Source organism: Filicampus tigris, chromosome 9 (genome assembly GCF_054856515.1).
Source record: "Filicampus tigris isolate MCC_2025a chromosome 9, RoL_Ftig_1.0, whole genome shotgun sequence".
Lineage (NCBI taxonomy): Eukaryota > Metazoa > Chordata > Actinopteri > Syngnathiformes > Syngnathidae > Filicampus > Filicampus tigris.
In genome coordinates this window covers 14,701,876-14,718,095 of record NC_141225.1, presented here as the reverse complement: position 1 = coordinate 14,718,095, position 16,220 = coordinate 14,701,876, and the positions used below count along the sequence as shown (strand labels likewise).

General features: G+C 41.9%; 1 protein-coding gene across 1 annotated transcript; it reads left to right on the top strand.

Annotated features, from left to right (window-relative positions):
- Nucleotides 1-67: 67 nt before the first annotated feature.
- Nucleotides 68-15,058, top strand: LOC147142165 (myosin heavy chain, fast skeletal muscle-like). The gene is made up of 41 exons (XM_086039600.1): nt 68-85; nt 208-256; nt 339-549; nt 643-786; nt 860-1,016; nt 1,363-1,390; nt 1,906-2,017; nt 2,109-2,201; nt 2,301-2,364; nt 2,451-2,549; nt 2,642-2,745; nt 2,861-2,999; nt 3,496-3,614; nt 3,691-3,840; nt 3,936-4,106; nt 4,180-4,486; nt 4,648-4,718; nt 4,817-4,904; nt 4,995-5,112; nt 5,398-5,521; nt 5,621-5,757; nt 5,854-6,109; nt 6,188-6,430; nt 6,508-6,684; nt 6,940-7,085; nt 7,171-7,261; nt 7,361-7,750; nt 7,861-7,987; nt 8,169-8,287; nt 8,366-8,562; nt 8,751-8,934; nt 9,016-9,181; nt 9,371-9,495; nt 9,572-9,880; nt 10,760-10,963; nt 11,045-11,170; nt 11,663-11,833; nt 13,039-13,143; nt 13,530-13,625; nt 14,692-14,823; nt 14,940-15,058. The coding sequence occupies exons 3-41, from the start codon at nt 346-348 to the stop codon at nt 14,958-14,960; spliced, it is 5,814 nt and encodes a 1,937-aa protein (XP_085895726.1). The 5' UTR covers nt 68-85; nt 208-256; nt 339-345; the 3' UTR covers nt 14,961-15,058.
- The last annotated feature ends 1,162 nt before the right edge of the window (nt 15,059-16,220 follow it).

The following is a 16,220-nucleotide window of genomic DNA, read 5'->3' as shown; positions in this document are numbered from 1 at the left end:
TCCTCCTTGGTGGCCACAGATAACAGTATAAAAGTCCAACGCTCAGGCTCGTCCAAAGGTTTGGACTGATAGGCTGCCAACCAAGGTGAGTGTTGTGTTCTTCTGTTGCACATGAATTTTGACTGATGATGCAAAGATTTTCATGGATATTTACTACCAAAAACTCATTTCACGCTTGCAACTTCATCCAATCCAATGTTTTGTTAGGTACTTTACTATCTATAGTACACAGCAGCTGCATCAAAGCAGGATAAAGGTGCGTTAGCAACAATTTGTTATTAAAGCAATAGACCAGAAAATATTCAAGCCATTCATCCATTTGTATTTCTTTCTCAAAGAGGCACCATGAGTGGGGACCCAGAAATGGAGTGTTTTGGGGCGGCGGCCATCTACCTCCGCAAGCCCGAACGAGAGAGACTTGAGGCTCAAAACACTCCCTTTGACGCCAAAACAGCCTACTTTGTGGCTGAGCCCACCGAGATGTATGTGAAGGGAAAACTGGTGAAAAAGGAGGCGGGCAAAGCCACTGTTGAAATCAAGGGCGGGAAGGTAAAGAGATGCTTGACTCGAATAAAACGGTACAGTCTTCATATCCTCCTAGTTGATTTCATTCAGGCTTTCTTTTGTCTTGTTTTGTGACAGAATCTCACTGTCAAAGACGATGACATCTTCCCAATGAATCCACCCAAGTTTGACAAGATTGAGGACATGGCGATGATGACCCACCTCAGCGAGCCCGCTGTGCTGTATAACCTCAAAGAGCGCTATGCGGCATGGATGATCTACGTGAGTCGGAACTATTTGACACCGTCCGTTGCTGAAGGATGTGTGTTGGTAATAAGCCCTTCTCTTTCAACAGACCTACTCCGGGCTCTTCTGCGTAACTGTCAACCCCTACAAGTGGCTCCCAGTGTACGACACAGTTGTCGTATCAGGATACAGAGGCAAAAAGAGGATTGAGGCTCCACCCCACATCTTCTCCATCTCAGACAACGCCTATCAGTTCATGCTCCAAGGTATCATTTAGCATCATTTAGTACCATTTACTCCACCATCTACAATTGCCCTCCCTCTCTCTTTCTCTCCCATCTCTGTCAGGCAGAATCCTTTTATATCTATAACATTTAGTTTTCAGGATATAAAAAGAAACATATTTTTGAGCTATTAAAACATTGTATGTTTAAAGTCCTCTAGCTACAGTATTTTCAACAATTAGTTAGCAATTTGGTAGTCTCTGTTTGTGAAAAAACGTGACCTTGACAAATGATGCACATAGAAGGTTTCCGCCCAACAGCAACAATATGTAACAGAAGCATTTTTATTAAAAAGGAATTAACCTGTGAAAAACCATTCTCTCGACAGATCGGGAGAACCAGTCCATTCTGATTACGTAAGTGGCTTTTACTACATTGTTTTGATATACAGTGGGGCCTTGAGATACGAGTGACCCGACTTATGAGTATTTTTGAACATATGAGCCGTCATTTGGCTGATTTTTTTGCTTTGATTTGCAAGCACAAACTTGAGTTATGAGCAATTTATGATGGCACTAAATTCAATTCAACTCACTTCACAATAAGCAGCAGTTTGGCAGTGAACATTTCATAAAAAAGTGGTTTCAAGCTTTAATGCCATTCCCAGTTGAAATTTTATTGTCAACATAAAACAACGATAATTATACAGTGTGCATTTAAAACAAACGCAGTTTGTTGTGGCGAGCGGCCTGCTAGCTTAATGCTAACACGCATGGAAAATGCAATTGAAATGGTAGCGTTACCATCAATAATAGGGGAATAAGCCCCGAATTAATTCATTTATTGCGTCTTGATTCTTTTGTCCATTATGTATGTATCGGACTTGCATCCGTTCATATAACTTAACATCATCGCATCACCCTTATTTCAGCGGAGAATCCGGTGCAGGAAAGACTGTTAACACCAAACGTGTCATCCAGTACTTTGCAACAATTGCAGTGGCTGGAGGAAAGAAGCAAGAGACAACTGCGAGTAAAATGCAGGTAACACATTGCGTGTGTCCATACACAATCAAAATACCACATGCTTGGTACAGTATGAAAAATATATCAATATATAAAATTCAATTTTCAGGGCTCACTGGAAGATCAAATCATCGCAGCAAATCCCCTGCTAGAGGCTTACGGTAATGCCAAAACTGTGAGGAATGACAACTCATCCCGCTTTGTAAGTTTTTCTCTGCAAATTCATTCCTCTTCAGAAAAGACACTGTTTTGAAAAGCTTTAGTGGTCCTCTTCCCAAATTGTACCGTCATTCTGCTCTAGGGTAAATTTATCAGAATCCATTTTGGAACAACTGGAAAGTTGGCTTCTGCAGATATTGAAACATGTAAGGTTCTTTGATGCGCCGTCCAAATTGTTTCATTACTGGAGTAAACTATTTTGAACTGACTTTATTCTTGCCTTGTTACGCAGACCTACTGGAGAAGTCTCGAGTGACTTTCCAGCTGTCTGCTGAGAGGAGTTACCACATCTTCTACCAACTCACAACAGGACATAAACCCGAGTTGTTAGGTTTGCGGCACTTGGACTTTAGCTCTTTGAACATGTTCCCTTTTGCCGTCCAAACATGTACACATTCCAACCGAATTACAAATATTTTTCAGAGGCTCTGCTCATCACCACCAACCCGTTCGACTATCCCATGATCAGTCAGGGTGAAATTACTGTCAAGAGTATCAACGATGTTGAGGAGTTTATCGCCACTGACGTGAGTACTATAAATATTGCAAAATCCTGACATTCATCCATTTTGAGGGAGACATAATTGCATTTTAGCATGCACAAGAGAGAACCCTCATGTGTTTTTGTCATTTGTGCTGCAGACTGCCATTGATATCCTGGGCTTTACTGCAGAGGAGAAAGTAAGCATTTACAAGCTAACTGGAGCTGTGATGCATCACGGAAATATGAAGTTCAAGCAGAAGCAGCGTGAAGAGCAAGCCGAGCCTGATGGCACTGAGGGTAAAGCTTAGAGCCTTTCCACACATCTACTTGAAATGAAAATAAAAATGAAAACATGAATATCCGGAACATTAGGTAGCTCAAGTCAAATGTTAAAATTTGGTTCCTTGTCAGGACTGTGTAGCGTTTTTAATCGGTCACTTCCATGTATTGACGTTAAAGAAAGAAACCCACAAATTCAATAAAGGAATTATTTCATAGTTGCCTCCGGATGATGGTAAAATGTAGTTTGTGAGCCCTAAAAAGAGCAGCATGTCATTGCAAAGTGTGTTGAAGGGTGTGTCCACACATTTGGCTGCTACTGTATGTTAAGAGCTTTTATCCATTCCTGTTATGTTCTCCAGTTACATTGTGTATGAAGTGATGTTGATGGAATTACAAGGGATATCTTTCTCAGCAGATGCATAGTCTGAAGCCCCGTGGCATGCACCCAAATATTACCAGCAGATCCTTGGCACTTGATATGATAATCTTTTGTGCTCTCTGTTTTCGTCAGTGGCCGATAAAATCGCCTACCTCATGGGCCTCAACTCAGCTGATATGCTGAAGGCATTGTGTTACCCAAGAGTCAAGGTCGGCAATGAAATGGTGGTTAAAGGTCAAACTGTGCCTCAGGTAATTTTAAGATGAGTGCTACGCATTCAATAAATGATTCCAAACGGCCTTTATAATGACGTTTCTTGACTTCTAGGTTCACAATGCTGTTATGGCTCTCAGCAAAGCAGTCTATGAGAAAATGTTCTTGTGGATGGTGGTCAGAATCAATGAGATGCTCGATACTAAGCAGCCCCGAAACTTTTTCATTGGCGTGCTGGATATTGCTGGATTTGAAATCTTTGATGTAAGTTAACACCAGAGAAGCAGAGAAGAGCATGCTGCAGGAAAAAAAGTAAGCGGGGGGAAAAATAAAAACATTGTCTTGCATCTCCTTTTAAGTTCAACAGCTTGGAGCAGCTTTGCATCAACTTCACCAATGAAAAACTGCAACAGTTTTTCAACCACCACATGTTCGTCCTGGAGCAAGAGGAGTACAAGAAGGAAGGAATCGAATGGGAGTTCATTGACTTCGGCATGGACTTGGCTGCCTGCATTGAGCTTATTGAGAAGGTATACAAGAAAACTCTCTTTACTTTGGAATAAATATGTTCGATCCAGTAGTAAAAGACCAATTTGATTTCAGCCAATGGGCATCTTCTCCATCCTTGAAGAGGAGTGCATGTTCCCCAAGGCTACGGACATAACCTTCAAGAACAAGCTGTATGATCAGCATCTTGGCAAAAGTGCCCCCTTCCAGAAGCCAAAGCCAACCAAAGGCAAAGCCGAGGCCCACTTTGCCCTTGTTCACTACGCTGGCACTGTTGACTACAATGTCAACGGCTGGCTGGACAAGAACAAGGACCCCCTGAATGACTCAGTTGTTCAGCTCTTCCAGAAATCCTCGATGAAACTGTTGGCCTTGCTGTTTGTGTCTCATTCATCCACAGACGGTACAGATTTCTCATACTATAGTACAGAAGTCACATGCTTGTATTGAAATGTCAGTCGGATTGAACTATTTGTCAGAAGAGGTTATAGTGGCGAATGTGCAATGAGATCATAAAAAGGTGATCGGCATTATGATGATATCAGGGTTTTCTATCCTTTACAGATGCAAAAGGTGCAAAGAAAGGTGGCAAAAAGAAGGGAGGTTCATTTCAGACGGTGTCAGCTCTCTTTAGGGTAAGCTCAATTAAAAAAACATGCTGCTGTTGCAAAAGATCAAATCATTTCATCCAATTGTTCATAAATTGCGAAATGAATCATTTCCCCAATTTCAGGAAAACTTAGGAAAGTTGATGACCAACTTGAGGAGCACTCACCCTCATTTTGTGCGCTGTTTGATTCCAAATGAGACCAAAACACCAGGTGGGTCGGAACCTCCGCCATCTCTCAACTCAAACACATCAGCACTGACTTGTCCTTGGGTCTTCATATCGGTCACGTTTACTGTTTAAGGTCTGATGGAGAATCACCTGGTCATCCACCAGCTGCGCTGTAACGGTGTACTGGAGGGCATCAGGATTTGCAGGAAAGGTTTCCCCAGCAGAATCCTCTATGGTGACTTTAAGCAGAGGTACTGTAGCTCAGTGGACCAAAAACACTTCAAATACTCATTTCATTTTTTCATTTTCTTTAATTCGATCATTATGGGAGGTACTTTAACGGATGGATGACTTTATTTATCTATCTAAGAGTGTCAAATGTTACAGACCCGAGCTACAACTGAATGGATCTCATTAAATTGTATAGTTGTTTCAAATGTCGCAGCTTTTCATTGATTTTTTGGGGGGGTTGTTTTTGTCGACATTTTGGCCATGTTGGCTGTGTTTTGAAAATCCTCCAAACTACATTTTTTCAGATACAAAGTATTGAATGCTAGCGTCATCCCAGAGGGACACTTCATCGACAACAAGAAGGCCTCAGAGAAACTTTTGAGCTCCATCAATGTTGATCACTCACAGTACAAGTTTGGCCATACCAAGGTGAGCTACAGTATGCTCAATTTGCTGAACATTGTAGTATAATGACGTGTTTTTGTAGCTCGAGAAGATTTAGATCTGAATCTATACACCACTCAACAGGTGTTCTTCAAGGCTGGACTGCTGGGTACACTGGAGGAGATGAGAGATGAGAAACTGGTTGAACTGGTGACCATGACTCAGGCTCTGTGCAGAGGCTACGTCATGAGACGTGAATTTGCTAAGATGATGGAGAGGAGGTATATGATGGTGGTGATTGGAATCAATATTTCGATGGATGGATGTTCATGAATTCCCCCATAATCCCAATTTAACCGTCTTTTTTTCAATGGCAGGGAGTCTATTTACTCCATCCAGTACAACATCCGCTCATTTATGAATGTCAAACACTGGCCATGGATGAAGCTGTACTTCAAGATTAAGCCTCTGCTGAAGAGTGCTGAGACTGAAAAGGAGATGGCCCAAATGAAAGAGGACTTTGAAAAAACCAAGGAGGACCTCGCAAAGGCCTTGGCCAAGAAGAAGGAACTGGAGGAGAAGATGGTTTCTCTCCTGCAGGAGAAGAATGACTTGCAGCTCCAGATTCAGTCTGTATGTGAAATAGGTAGAAATGTGTTTATAGAGTATTACTACGAAGATTGTTTACATTTGATTTCATTGTGACTGCAGGAGGGTGAAACCCTTGCCGATGCGGAGGAAAGGTGTGAGGGGCTCATCAAGGCCAAAATCCAGCTTGAGGCAAAAGTCAAAGAGGCTTCTGAGAGGCTGGAGGATGAGGAAGAGGTGAACGCTGAGCTGACAGCGAAGAAGAGGAAGCTGGAGGACGAATGCTCCGAGTTGAAGAAAGACATCGATGACTTGGAGCTTACCCTGGCTAAAGTTGAGAAGGAGAAGCATGCCACCGAGAACAAGGTTGGTGTAAATCCATCTTAACTGGAGTCTCTGCTCTTTGCAAATAACTAAAACCCAATAAAACATGGTGATTATAGGTTAAAAACCTGGTTGAGGAGATGACTTCTCAAGACGAGACCATTGCCAAGTTGTCCAAAGAGAAGAAAGCCCTCCAAGAGGCCCATCAGCAGACCCTGGATGACCTTCAGGCGGAGGAAGACAAAGTCAACACTCTGACGAAGGCCAAGGCCAAGCTGGAGCAGCAAGTGGATGATGTGAGACTTGAAAATGTTTCCATATTAACTCATTCACTGCCAGACATTTTTCAAGCCCTCTTTTACCCTAATAGTTGAAAAAAATAGAAAAAAAATAGAAATAGGTTCCTGGTATCGAATTGCTGGACTGCGAAAAGACAAATACATTCGTCAATGGCAGCGAATGAGTTAAATGTGCATTAGAATGTATGTTTCAAGTTGTTGTGTCAAGACTGTCTGCAAGCTCCTTTTTTACACAACATGTGAACTCCCTAGCTTGAAGGATCCCTGGAGCAAGAAAAGAAGCTCCGCATGGATCTTGAGCGATCCAAGAGGAAGCTGGAAGGAGATCTGAAGCTGGCCCATGAGACCATCATGGATCTGGAGAATGACAAGCAGCAGTCCGATGAGAAAATCAAGAAGTATGCGAGAATCACCGCTGAATTGACTTCATCCTCATGTTTCATACTGTGTTTGGTCGAATTTTAAAATATTTTGATTCCTAAGGAGGGACTTTGAGATGAGCCAGCTTCTTGGCAAGATTGAGGATGAACAATCAGTCAGCATTCAGCTTCATAAGAAAATAAAAGAACTGCAGGTAAAGTGAAGTGTAACATTAGTATTGGGGAGGATTTGGTGCCTTGCATTGTAATTAATGATGTTGTCGCGCACAATTATGTATTCAATCCAATTACAGGCCCGTATTGAAGAGTTGGAAGAGGAGATTGAAGCCGAGCGGGCTGCTCGCGCCAAGGTGGAGAAGCAGAGGTCTGATCTCGCCAGGGAACTTGAGGAGATCAGTGAGCGACTGGAAGAGGCCGGCGGCGCCACCTCGGTCCAGATCGAGATGAACAAAAAGCGCGAGGCCGAGTTCCAGAAGCTGCGTCGCGACCTGGAAGAGTCCACCCTGCAGCACGAGGCCACCGCCGCCGCTCTCCGCAAGAAGCAGGCCGACAGCGTGGCTGAGCTCGGGGAGCAGATCGATAACCTTCAGCGGGTCAAACAGAAGCTGGAGAAGGAGAAGAGTGAATACAAGATGGAGATTGACGACCTCAGTAGCAACATGGAGGCCATTGCAAAATCCAAAGTAAAGTTCACAAATAGCTAAGCGTACAACTAAATCAAATAAACAGTCCTTGTCCATTCATTTATTTCCACAGTGTAGTTGAAACTCACTTGCTCGGTTTGCTTTTGCAGGGAAACCTGGAGAAAATGTGCCGTTCACTGGAAGATCAATTAAGCGAATTCAAGTGCAAGCATGAAGAGCACATCCGTCAATTTAATGACATCAATGTTCAAAGAGCAAGGCTGACAACTGAAAACGGTGAGTCGCAATAGAATGAAATACACCGTGTCCGTGTTGCAGCAAAAATGAAAAGCACTTTAGCAGCTCTCTGCTCAGCAGCCTATCATTATAAAAAAAAGTACAACAACCAGAAGTTTAAAATCAAAACACAGCCATCCAAAGTTTTTTTTTCAATGATCCAACTTTTTTTTTCATTCAGGGGAAATTGGTCGTCAGTTGGAGGAAAAGGAATCTCTTGTTTCCCAGCTTACGAGGGGCAAACAGGCCTACATTCATCAGATCGAAGAGCTTAAAAGGGCACTCGAAGAAGAAACAAAGGTGAGCTTTTACCTTGAACGTGTCATAAAGTGTAGCGTACCACTTGGTCATGACTATTCTGGTTTATGTTGTTTAAAGTCCAAGAACGCCCTGGCCCACGCTGTCCAGTCCTCCCGTCACGACTGCGACCTGCTGCGAGAGCAGTACGAGGAGGAACTGGAGGCCAAGGCGGAGCTCCAGAGGGCGTTGTCCAAGGCCAACAGTGAGGTGGCTCAGTGGAGAACCAAATATGAGACGGATGCTATTCAGCGCACCGAGGAGCTCGAGGAGGCCAAGTAAGCCATGGCGACTTCGCTTAATAGAACAACTTCAAAGTATTTTGGTGGATTGTTAAATATTTGTGGCTTGGCACCTCCTCCCCACAGTTCTGAGTCCTTCCACATTCCCAAAACATGCATGTTAGGTTCACGGAAGACACTAAGTTGTCTTTGTAAGTCCTCATCCTCATGACGTGTCTCGTCAGGAAAAAGCTTGCCCAGCGTCTGCAGGATGCAGAGGAGTCCATCGAGGCTGTGAACTCCAAATGTGCCTCTCTGGAAAAGACCAAGCAGAGGCTGCTGGGTGAAGTGGAAGATCTGATGATCGATGTGGAGAGAGCCAATGCTGTTGCCGCCACCCTTGACAAGAAGCAGAGGAACTTTGATAAGGTCAGCTTAGATTTCATCAGAGAACATATGGCAGTTTTTATGTTTTACTTGAGGATGCTCCTTTGATTTTGACGCCTCTAGATTCTTGCTGAGTGGAAGCAGAAATACGAAGAGAGCCAGGCCGAACTGGAGGGAGCTCTGAAGGAGGCCCGCTCACTCAGTACTGAGATGTTCAAACTGAAGAACTCTTATGAAGAATCTCTGGACCAGCTGGAGACCCTGAAGAGGGAGAACAAGAACCTGCAACGTAAGACCCGTACCCCGATTTTCCCCAAAGACCATTTTTTAGTGGGGGGGGGGGGGGGGGCTTGGAGGCTACTGAGTTTGTGCTGTTTTTCTTTTTATTTATTATTTATAGTATATAACACTGCTAGTGCATTTGACAAAATACATATGCAAGGAATTTGTTCAGATCCTGCTTTCTTTATCCCAACAGAGGAAATTACTGATTTGACCGAGCAAATTGGAGAGTCATCAAAGACAATTCACGAGCTGGAAAAAGGCAAAAAGCTCGCTGAGAGTGAAAGAGCTGAAATCCAAACCGCTCTCGAGGAAGCAGAGGTACTCAAAATGACACGCGAGCTTGAGCATGCTCGTAAATTTGGACTGTGGTAAACAATTTCTTAAACCGTCGTAGGCCACACTGGAGCACGAAGAATCGAAGATCATTCGTATTCAGCTGGAGCTCACCCAAGTCAAGAGCGAGATCGACAGAAAGCTTGCGGAGAAGGATGAGGAAATGGAGCAGATCAAGAGGAACAGCCAGCGCGTGATCGAAGCCATGCAGACCACTTTGGATGCTGAGATCCGCAGCAGGAATGATGCCCTGAGAATCAAGAAGAAGATGGAGGGAGACCTGAATGAGATGGAGATTCAGCTGAGCCATGCCAACCGCCAGGCGGCCGAAGCCCAGAAACAGCTGAGAAACGTCCAGGGACAACTCAAGGTACAACATAAAGTACATGTTGTGCATTTGGCGCTGCATTTGGTACCTTGCTTTCAGTGGGGACTTGCTTGATCCACCTCTTCATTCTCTCACCTCGCCATTATACAAACCATACGATACAAAAACAGCTCACAACTGTTCTGAATCAGTATTGATCGAATTGTAAAAACATTGTATACAAAACACATAATACATGATTATTGAATTTACTCATATGTGCAGACTGCTTCAGATATGTTTGGCTAGTGGAAGTTTGCCGTCACAAGTTTTGCACTGCCCAAACAATCAGAGGACAGAAAAATGCCGATGCCATCGAGGGCCAGCTCAAATTTGACTATAGAAACAGTCCCATTGCTAATATACAGTAGTTATATTTACATGGGCCGGAATGACTGATTCTGAAGGCCCTGAGCAGATTAAATTGACATGGCAACACTTAGAGGCCGAAATATGATTGGACAAAAAAAAAAAAATCCAACATCTACATCTATAAACAATGTCGCCAAGGGAAATGATAGGAAATGAAGAGAATACATTATGGAACAAATACAGTATTAGAATTTCTGTTGTGAATGTAGGCCAATGTCTGCAATGATCTTGTTTGGGCCTTTCTAATATATATGCAGTGTGTTATATGCATTTACTGTATATACAGAGACCTGTATACAGAAACAATAAAGCTCAATCTGTTAGGACTTGGTTCAGGGACTGGAAGTTCACCCGTTCCTTATTAAAAAAAAAAACAAGTTCCCTGAGTGAGGCCCCGTCTTTTTCACAGCTACTGCCGAGTTACACTTACAAGACACGCATTGAAAGACAGTGTTGTATCCATACATTTTGTTTCCTCAGCAAAAACTTTATTGTCTTGATTGAATCCAGGATGCTCAGTTGCACCTAGATGAGGCCCTGAGGGCTCACGCGGACATGAAGGAGCAGGTTGCCATGGTGGAGCGCAGGAACAACTTGATGCTGGCTGAGATCGAGGAGCTGCGAGCCGCTCTGGAGCAGACGGACCGAAGCCGCAAAGTGGCCGAACAGGAGCTGGCGGATGCCAGTGAGCGTGTGACGCTGCTGCACTCTCAGGTACCAAGCGCAACATCATCTTTATTGTTCACATAGATACGTTTCGAACAAGTCTGACAAGCTTTGCTTCGATCCATCCAGAATACAAATCTTATAAACACTAAAAGGAAGCTGGAAGCGGACCTTGTTCAAGTTCAGGGTGAAGTGGAGGATTCTATACAGGAAGCAAGGAATGCTGAAGAAAAGGCTAAGAAGGCCATCACTGATGTAAGCAGCGGCTATACAAAACAAACAAAAGGCTATAAAAAATGACAATGCACATCATTTTTTTGCAATGTTGCCATTGTTGATTACATTGTTCTTGATTATGCTAGAAGCTTTTGTCTTTTAGAATGGTGTAAAAGATTTTCTGAAAAATGCCAATGCAATGATACGAATAATGGTCAAAGTGTAAATAAACAATGTAAGAGGCTAAAAAAATATATATTACTATCTGATTTAATTAAACTTACTTTGTCATTTTCTACTTTTGCCATCCAAAAGATAACCATGCATTGAATAAAATGTGGCACCAGATATACAGTGCGCAAACCAATCTGAAATTAAAAATGGAAATAAATGTGAATGTTTGGTGCTTAAATGGCCTTAAACCTACAGTAAAGTTGAATAAATGGCCAATCAAGTCTTTATTTCCTCACCCAATCCTTGTTGGTGCTCATTTGCATATTACTCTTCTTGAAACGACTATTCCATGTGTAGGCTGCCATGATGGCAGAGGAGTTGAAGAAGGAGCAGGACACCAGCTCTCATTTGGAGAGGATGAAGAAGAACCTGGAAGTGACAGTCAAAGACCTGCAGCACCGCCTGGACGAGGCTGAGACTCTGGCTCTCAAGGGGGGCAAGAAGCAGCTCCAAAAGCTCGAGGCTCGGGTAGGTTCTGTACTCTTGATATTCAGCTTGAATTTCAAATGACTGACATCATAACATGCCCATAGGGTAAATTATTCAATTACCGCTGCCTTCTAGATTCTGTTTTTTTTGTGGAGCGTACCCGTTGATTAGGGAAATCCCCACAGTATCTCAGCTCAGGAGCAAAATGGCATGACGCCCTCTTGTGACTGGCTCCACATCAGCCCTTCAATCATACACAAGTCCAAAATTGCATCGCTGAATTGATGATATGTCGCAATAATTTGCGTTAGCATTTCAAAAAATATTTACCCAAGCAGCGTTCTCCCCGCCGGCTCTGATTTGCCTGCGCTGCGCTGGCACCGCTTTGCATGCTGGTTTGCACTTTCAGACGCGCTATTTAAAGAAGCAAAAATCAGCTAGTGCAATTCATCTCAAGTTTGATAAATCACATTAACTCATTCACTGATAGACAGTTTCAGACCCTCTTTTACGCTAACGTTTGAAAAAAAATGGAAAAAAATATAAATAGGTTCTTGGGCCTGGCTTCTTTTGATTGAAGATAATTCTATGTTTTGCTTTGAATGTTTTAAAGCACTTTGAGTTGCATTTTTATGTATGAAAAGTGCTATATAAATAAAATGTGATTGATGGTGATTGATTGAATGGCTGGACTGTGAAAAGACAAGCAAATTTGTCAATGGCAGTGAATGAGAGGCTAAATTCTATTCTAATTCATTTGCATTTACTCCTCCCAGTTAGTGGATCAGATTCCACATTCGTTTGTATGCACAATCAAATTTGCGTAAACCTTTAGTAAATCACGCCCATACCCAAAATAAGCACACTCACGCAGGAGCTACTGTCAGCCGCACTTTATGCCCAGACACTCATATGCAGACTCCCCACAGCTTGAGCCAACTGGCCAACTTCCCTCCAGCTCAACAACGACATCTGCCAGCCCACCAGGCCCCACCTCTTAAAAGCACATATCTAAAACAGAGATATCATAATTGTAGAGTATTTCCGATTCATTTTATGCTTGCATTTTTTTGTTGTTGTTCAGCTAACGTTTTTTAAGAGTGTGTTTGAATAAGTCTAAATGTCTTTCAGCATGTGGGAGGGGTGAAGTAATAGCAAGCAAAAATGTTATATAGCCTCTCAGTTAATGTTTAAGCAAGTGTTGTGCTAAAGTCTTGCCACATTCGGGTCTTTTTGTGCTGAAGGTGAGGGAGCTGGAATCGGAGGTGGACGCTGAGCAGAAAAGAGGCGCTGAAGCCATCAAGGGTGTCCGCAAGTACGAACGGCGAGTGAAAGAGCTGACTTACCAGGTAATGATATACCAACTGTACAACGGGCTAGTTGTAGAACATGTTTTATACCTCTAGAGGGCATAAAACACCTCCATGTCACAAGGCCCTTGTAAAAGCATAACATAAAAATAAATTCGCTATAAATAACCGCCTAGATGCTGTTTATTAGTATGCTACATTTGTAACATTTAGATAAACATTAAACGCAAATACACCGTGAGAACGCTTAGGTGACCAGCTATAATGCTGGATGTCTGTCCCGTTCTTCAGCAGGGCATACATTCAATATTTTTGAGTCGACATTCTTCTATCGGTGGCTTAGGTGTCGTTCGCAAAACGTCTCTTGCAAGCCTGCGTGGGTTTAAATTTCGTCTTGAACATACCACCTTGTCTACCACCTTCAGACTGAAGAGGACAAGAAGAACATTGCAAGACTTCAGGATCTGGTGGACAAGCTGCAGCTGAAAGTCAAGGTCTACAAGAGGCAATGCGAGGACTCTGTAAGTGCTGGAGCTGAAATGTCGGAGCAGGGGTGGGCAAATGTTTGTTCTCAAGAGTCACATTTGATTTTTTTAAAAACAGAAATATGGGATAAGCACACCTCACGGGTCTAGGCTGGGCTTTTGCGCATCTAACACCCTTGTCATTCTGTGACTTCGAGTACTCCTCCCACATTCCAAAAACATACACGGTAGTTTCATTGAAGACCCCAAATTGGCCTTATAGTAGGTGTGAATTTGAGTGTGATTGGTCGGTGGTCTCCGTGACGACCAGTTTGCGATCTACCCGCATCTCGCCTGGCGTCAGCTGGGATAGGCGCCAGCAAACCAGTGCCCCAAGTGGAGTAGAAGATGAATGGATGGAGTTTGAATTCTCATTTTTAAATTGTATTTATAATCAATTAAATTGTAAATAATTAACCAAATATATAATAAAATATATCTATATAATAAAATATATCGTCGCTGTCCTGTGAAAAACTCCAACTATCTCCAATTTTGGAAGCATGTTCACTTTATTGCGATGTCTGTAACGCAGAAACATGATTCATGTAAAAATAGGAAAATGAAAACAAAATGGAGATAAATGTTTTTCACATGACAGCGACGATATGTTAAATGTAATGTTTTTATAAAAAAATGTATTTACCACAAATGAATTAACCAATTCTTTAAAATGTGTTTAAAAATGTATGAATGTACATGGAAATTTTTTATTTTAGAAATTGTATTATTTGCAATAAATTAACCATTTCTTCAATGAAAATCCTTACAAATTGTGAACTGTATCCATAAAAAAATATTTTACATATTTCTATTTACAAAATAATAAAAGCAATACATTAAAACAAAATAAAAATTAAGTTAAATGTTTGAAGGCCTAAGTAAAAAAAAAACATTTTAAAGAACCAACTGGATAGACTCTTGATAATGTAAATCAGTGGGTTGCATTAAAGAACTGAGTGGGGCCATGCTTTGTCCAACCCTGTTTTAGACACAGGACCGTTTGTGTGTATAAGTCTCACACTTTTGACATCACTGAACTTGTGAACTTCGTGTTCTCTAGGAGGAGCAGGCCAATTCCCACCTGACCAGGTACAGGAAGGTTCAACATGAGATGGAGGAGGCTCAGGAACGCGCCGATATTGCCGAGTCGCAGGTCAACAAGCTCAGGGCCAAGAGCCGTGACTTTGCCAGGGTATGTTTGTTTCATTTCATCGAGCTGAAGCTTGCGTCAAACTGTTGCTACGTCGTCATCATCAACGTGTGACTTAAATGCCCATTTCTCATCAACTCTTCTGTGTTGCTTCAAAGGGAAAGGATGCTGAAGAATGAACATCAGTCGCAATAAGACACTGCAAGAAATCATAAAATATGATCTTTTTTGTCAGATGTGTTAAGTGTGTAACTAAATAAATTTGTCAGCAATCCGATGACCTTTGTTATGCTTGTTGTGTTTGTTGGGACAACACTTTCAATACGGATGATTAATTCAATTTCCTACTTCGTATAGTATACGAAGTACTAATAAATAAACCTCCGGATGGACAAGATATTTACAACATTTTACTTACTTTATTTAACTACGTGAGTGAGACTAAATAATGTGATCAAATCAACATTCAAATCAAAATTCTAAATCATATTTGTAAGTGTAGCAACAGATCGAGCTCTCTGTCCATTTGAGCACCAGAGTTGGAAGGTGATTAATATTGTGTCAAGGTGTCAGCTATATGCATCAAGCCTCCAAAATAACCTGGCCCACAAGTGTTGACGTGAAAGACGCCCAGGTTAAGGCAACTGCAAATGTTGCACGCCTGGTGTTAATGTTAGTGACAGTCGAGTGACCTGACAGATTTTCTTTGTGCATACGTGTGCTCCGTCAAGGACCAGTGATGAAAATGGACCCATTAGTCAACAACAACAACAACAACAACAACAACAACAACAACAACAGCATATACTTGTCAAATTGATAATAATTCATTTCAGTGAAAGGAGAAGGCAGACTTTCTATAATTAGCAGCAAATAATAGAAGAAATGTAGTTATTTTTAATTTGGCCAATGCAACTAATGTAAATGTAAAATTGTGTACAAATTGTCTTCTTATGCTCATGAAATCTAGTTTACTATAATGACAAGGTTACTCCTCCATTGACGTCCATTCCATTTACGGCGCATTCTAATGAGGTGAAAAACAACAGGTGTGTCTGCCTTTATGTGTAAAGAAGGCTCACTTTTGATTGACACTGTCAGAGGAATAATGTATTCAAAAATCCTATAAACAGTGCACTTGTACACTCGTACAAACCACAACCACAAAAATAAGACCGTATATAATGAATACATTTTCTAAACAGCGCTTTTTGGATCCCGTTTTAGATTTCATTAGATTGTACTTAATGAAGCGTATTTTTTTACTTTATTCTCTTTTGAGTGTTGTGTGTATCTCCCCGCATCTATAAACTGATATCGCCTCATTGAAATTTGGACATGTAGGTCATTAAGAATTGAGATGTTTACTATTACATATATAACTTCTGAAGCAGGACTCCCGTCTTAGCATAAGCCCTTTTATGAAACGAGATCCAAGT